The sequence below is a fragment of the Branchiostoma floridae genome, chromosome 8 (genome assembly GCF_000003815.2).
Source record: "Branchiostoma floridae strain S238N-H82 chromosome 8, Bfl_VNyyK, whole genome shotgun sequence".
Lineage (NCBI taxonomy): Eukaryota > Metazoa > Chordata > Leptocardii > Amphioxiformes > Branchiostomatidae > Branchiostoma > Branchiostoma floridae.
Window position 1 is genome coordinate 9,923,211 of NC_049986.1, and position 5,061 is coordinate 9,928,271.

The following is a 5,061-nucleotide window of genomic DNA, read 5'->3' on the forward strand; positions in this document are numbered from 1 at the left end:
TGACATCATGGCGACAGACAAGTATCTGACAGCCAGTCAGAAAGCCGTGGACTGTCTTCTAAATACGATCTGTCAACCCGACTTCAGGAAGGAACACAAGGATCTGTCCTTCTATTTCAAGTAAATGATGATTTGTTACATACTGTATTGTTCTGCGACACCTCTAAACAAGAATTCCATGTGGTACTTCACTCACCAAATTGTTGTTACTTTCATATTTGTGAAGACCGTATCGTACTCAATTCAATATGGTCTTGTACTATTTTTGGCTACGCCTCGGAGGCGAGCCTGTGACTTTAGACTGCAAACTTCCAAAAATTGGATAGGAATGTAGATTCTCGTGCACATGATTTGTTGATAACATTAAATTGTAGTCACATTACAATTGTTTTAGTATCACTTTTGTTATGATATGGTAGGGATTGCATGGGGTGTAGTAATCATGAATTACGCAAAATTTGTCACCGATTACGAATCACATTTAAAAAAATTCAGACCTGGTTATGAATTACATTAAATCATGAGGCTTTTAGTTGACAACAACTGTAATTAACGCAAGATTCAACTATACTATCTAGCTCAGAAGCTCTGTATCAAAACTCATTGATATCATAATGTTGATTTGACGTGCCCAACGAATTTTTATTCAGTGGTGGCAGCAGCAAATTTCTTAGGGGTGGGGGTGGAATATATTGCCAGCCGAATCTTTAGCATGTGGAGCTCCAAATTCATGACAATCCTACTAGTAAGAGGTCTGGGGGCATGTGCCACTGGAAAATTTTTAAATTTTGACCCCCTGAAATGCTTTTTTTTTTAATGAATGAATGAATGAATGAAGACCTTTATCGTACAGTTTTGCCCAACCGAGCTAAGTACAGGTCACAACAAGTCAAGATATATACATATAAAAGTATCACAAATCTTGTATAACACAAAAGTTCGGCTTCTTCTCGCTTCTTGGTAATGATTAATTTTGTGGGCATGTTGTAGTAGACTAAACATTTCTCTTTGCAAAAACGCACAGAAGAGTTTCAGCTTAAGTTTTCCAGAGCAATGATCCCCAACATATTTTCACCATGTCTGACGGTCACTGACGGTAAGAGGTGTTGCAAGAGAGGTCTGGGGAAACTTTGAAATGTTGACTCTCAGAGATGCCAATTTGAGGAGCATTTTGAGGAGCAACTTTTACTGGTTTTAGTAATTAAGGATTATTTTTACGTTGCATAACGGTACTGTCTACGCTTTATGCCTATGTTTTATTTACCTTTCTAATCAGCATAGTCAGAAGCAACAAACATGATGTACTAATATGCATAATAAGATCAGCAAAAAATTCATGCCATCATAGGGCAGGTACCAACTTCCCGATAAGTTATGCTTAACTAAATTTTAGTTTTTGGCACCAATTGTGTGTTGGTTACAGAGTTAGGCAGCAGGGAAAAGTTTAATGATCACTTATTTTTACACTTAACCTTGACCTTCAGGTCAGTGACCTCCCTGTTGCTGGGTGGGAAGGTAAGAGAGGCAAACATTATCCTGGACCACATCAAAGGTAAGCAAGTAACTGTAAATTTATTTAATATATACTAGTACAAGGGTTTGGAAACTATACCTCCAAGAAATAGTTTGATAATAGTTTGATGCAAATGAGTTATGTATTTACATAATCTATGCCAGGATAGGCATACCTTTACCTAACATATGTCACAAGTATGAAATTTACATCATATCACTGACATGAAATATGGCATATTCAATTTAATTATGCAAATTAGGTCTCATTTGCATAAACAGTATCAGATTTTTCTGTAATTGTTCTACCAGATGTAAAACACCTATGTTACGACTTTATGTATTAGAATCCTATTGTATAAAACACTTAGTCTAGAATTCTTTTTGTTGGAGAACAGGCAAAATTATTTGGGTGTGCACTGTGATGATCAATAGAATCAAGTCAGTGTGGCCTAAATTCTGATTTATGGGTCTTAATTTTGTGGTAGGAGCAGAAAGAAATGTTTAGGCTAGCTGTGTTGTGATTAGAAAAGACTATAGTGCAGTGAAAAATATAGGAATGCAAATTGAATCACATGTTCAGTGTTCTGAATTGTGACATGGTGAAGAGGTCATTGCCAACAACTAAACAACAAATAAATTACACAAACAAATCATTAACAGTTGTTTCGCTTCTATTATTTCTGTATTCAGACACGTGCACGAAAGATGGCGACTATATCTCACCTGGTGCGGAGGTCGGACAGAAGAGTGCCAACGGAGCGTACAACGAGTTTTGGGCGTATGCCAACGGTTGGATTGCGATGGGGGCGATACGGCTGCAGAGGTTTGACGTTGCATATCCTGCGTACGCGTACATCCAGGAGCAGTTCTTCCACCCAGCGCTAGGTGGCGCTACTGTCAAACCTTACTCTAAGACAGGTAATTATTGATTCTAGATTCTTTGATTCAAGTTAATGGAATAGTGGCATGCAGCTGTTAGTACAAATCATTTGCAAGTTTTTTCTGGAAGTAGCTATATGTATACTGTAAATGCAGAAACTTTTGCAGTCGTTTAATGTTTGCGTGTTCACGGTGGTTGCTTCACCACAAACTTTAGAGATGGCAGTGCATGGGGCTACCATGAACTTAAAATCACTTTTCCCCATTACTACGAAATTATATCCTCGCAAACTTAAATGCATTTACAGCATACAGCTATGAGGCCATGTTCATTTGAATATATGGATGACATCCTAAACTCAAAACTAATGTGGCATATATTTGCTCATTTCGCAGCTGCTTTGTACAATTAACAGCATGTTTTTTTGTCTTGCAGAGCCAAACATTGTCGAGGTCCTTTCAACCTCCCATCTGGGCATGGTTTTCATGACCTTTGGTGACCTTGAGAAGGCTCGGAGGTGCGGCGAACTCCTCATGGTGTTTACCAAGTCCAACAAGGAGGATCCCAACACCTTCTATCTGCGGATGGATGACAATCAGAAACTGGTTTGTTTTAATGTTTCCTGAAAGAGGGTCTGCATGGGGGGGTCTTGGTAACGCTTAACGGTGAATTCAGGAGGCCCGGTAACGGTTAACGGTAAATTCAGGAGGCCCGATAACGCTTAACGGTAAATTCAGAATGAGTTACAAAGCATAATAGTAACATTGACCTGCATTCCTATTCATACAACACTAGAGTACTAGTACTTATATCAATGGGTGAAAATGCATTGTGAGAAGCAAAAGGTGCTCAGAACTCGGAGGAATGACAGGGACAATGTCCATGATATCTGTAAATTGACGGAGGCAGAGTTCCCGGCCCGCCACAGAGACGGCGACAGCAAATTTCTTATAGGGGGATTGAACTATTATTTCAGCACATGGAGCGCCGAAAAAATTTAAAATCAAGACCCTCTTAAATGCGCACTATTTCCTGTATTTTCGGCAAGTTTTGCCGACCGACTAAGCTAGGTTGATTTTAACATTTTCATAAAATTACACATGATTATACTCGTAGCTTTGGCCTCCACCCCAAGAGCCCCGACATATTTTTACCATTTCGAGCTCGGAAGGCACGAGACGTTGCAATATAAGTCCGGGAAAATTTTAAAATCTGGACCGTCTGAAACGCCATTTACTGCATTTTGAAGGGCAGATTTTGCCGTAAGACGAAGCTAAATTAAATGACAGTTTATTAGAGAGAAAAGTTTTTGGTGCGAAAACCCACGCCCCTAACATATTTTCGCCATGTCGTCGTGAGCGCCAAAGACACAATTTAGCCGTCGCAATGGAGGTCCAGAGAAACCTCATTTTCTGCATTCTAGGAGAACTTTCTGTCCGAAACTAAGCTATGTTTGACACTGAAATATGTATGAGTGATAACTGAGGTTTGAGGGCGACGCTTCCGCAACATATGTTCAGCGCCAAGTTCAGCGTCGAAGGCCGGGAAATCGGGAAATTTTGAAATCTGGACCCTTTGAAACGCAATTTCCTGCATTTTCAGGGGTTCTATCTGGCATTTGACTTCGTGTGTATAGTATAACGGGTTACGAAGAATTTCTTGGTAACGCTTAACGGTGAATTCGGGATAACAAATAACGATTAACGTTGAATTAAAACGACCAATAACGCTTCACGAAGAATATACCGATAACGGTTAACGTTGAATTAGAGCGGGTCGGTAACGATTAACGGTGAATTAAAATGGCTCGTAACGCTTAACGGAAAAAGGCATGCAGACCCTCCTGAAAGGAAAACATATTGTTTTTGTTGGGGTGTTCTTCTTCTTCTACTTTTTTCCTTTTCTTCTGAACCAATCAGAGCTTAGAAGTGCCATTTATGTAGCTGTTACAGTAAATATGAATGAAATATTAGCTTTTACAGCAAATATGAACAAAATATTAGCTGTCACAGGAAATATGAAAAAAATATTAGCTGTAACAGGAAATATGAAAAATTTGGTCCCCAAAAAAAGTTCTCAATCCCTTTGGGATCACCTTATTTGCATATCTTGATCACATGCAAGTTTTTGACACAAGCAAAACCCTCTCTGAGCAAAGAATCTAAATTTTGGTAAGTGAGAAAAAGGACATGATTTTGTGTGATTTTTTAGATATGCTTTATAACATCTTTTGCTCATGTCAGTATGTCATTGTTGTATTGGCTCAGGTAAAAGACTTCCCCACTGAGGCAGCAGCCATTTGTGCAGTGAAGGCAACTGAGCCTAACCAGCTCTACTTCTTCCTTGGTTACCCTGTTGCTTTCCTGGTGAAACTTGCCGCTGCCACTGGTAACCAGTCCTTTAGGTAGGCATTTCTGAAATTACATGTCATCAGGTTAGTAGAACATAGGACTTTATAGGACTCGATTGGGTTTTCTTTTACACAACTTTAGGTTTCACTTTCTTACATTTTGATATGTATCAGACATCTTCCTCAGAGCTTCTTACTGGAGCGTTTCTTTTTGCCAATGTATCTTGAAGGCGCTTTTCCAACAAGAACACAATCCCAGTCAATCCCAGTGATGAACTGGACGAGGGGGGAATCACAAACTGAGCCACGTTTGGGG

At 39.4% G+C, this 5,061-nt stretch overlaps 1 protein-coding gene across 1 annotated transcript in view; it reads left to right on the forward strand.

The window, feature by feature from the left end:
- LOC118421264 overlaps positions 1–4,821 on the forward strand; it is a 5,117-nt gene extending 296 nt beyond the window's left edge. The window contains exons 2-6 of the mRNA XM_035828479.1: positions 1–120; positions 1,485–1,552; positions 2,206–2,433; positions 2,831–3,000; positions 4,663–4,821. Of these exons, the coding sequence (XP_035684372.1) occupies positions 8–120; positions 1,485–1,552; positions 2,206–2,433; positions 2,831–3,000; positions 4,663–4,803 (720 nt within the window). The 5' untranslated portion in view covers positions 1–7 and the 3' untranslated portion in view covers positions 4,804–4,821. The remainder of the gene's footprint in view (positions 121–1,484; positions 1,553–2,205; positions 2,434–2,830; positions 3,001–4,662) is intronic.
- The last annotated feature ends 240 nt before the right edge of the window (positions 4,822–5,061 follow it).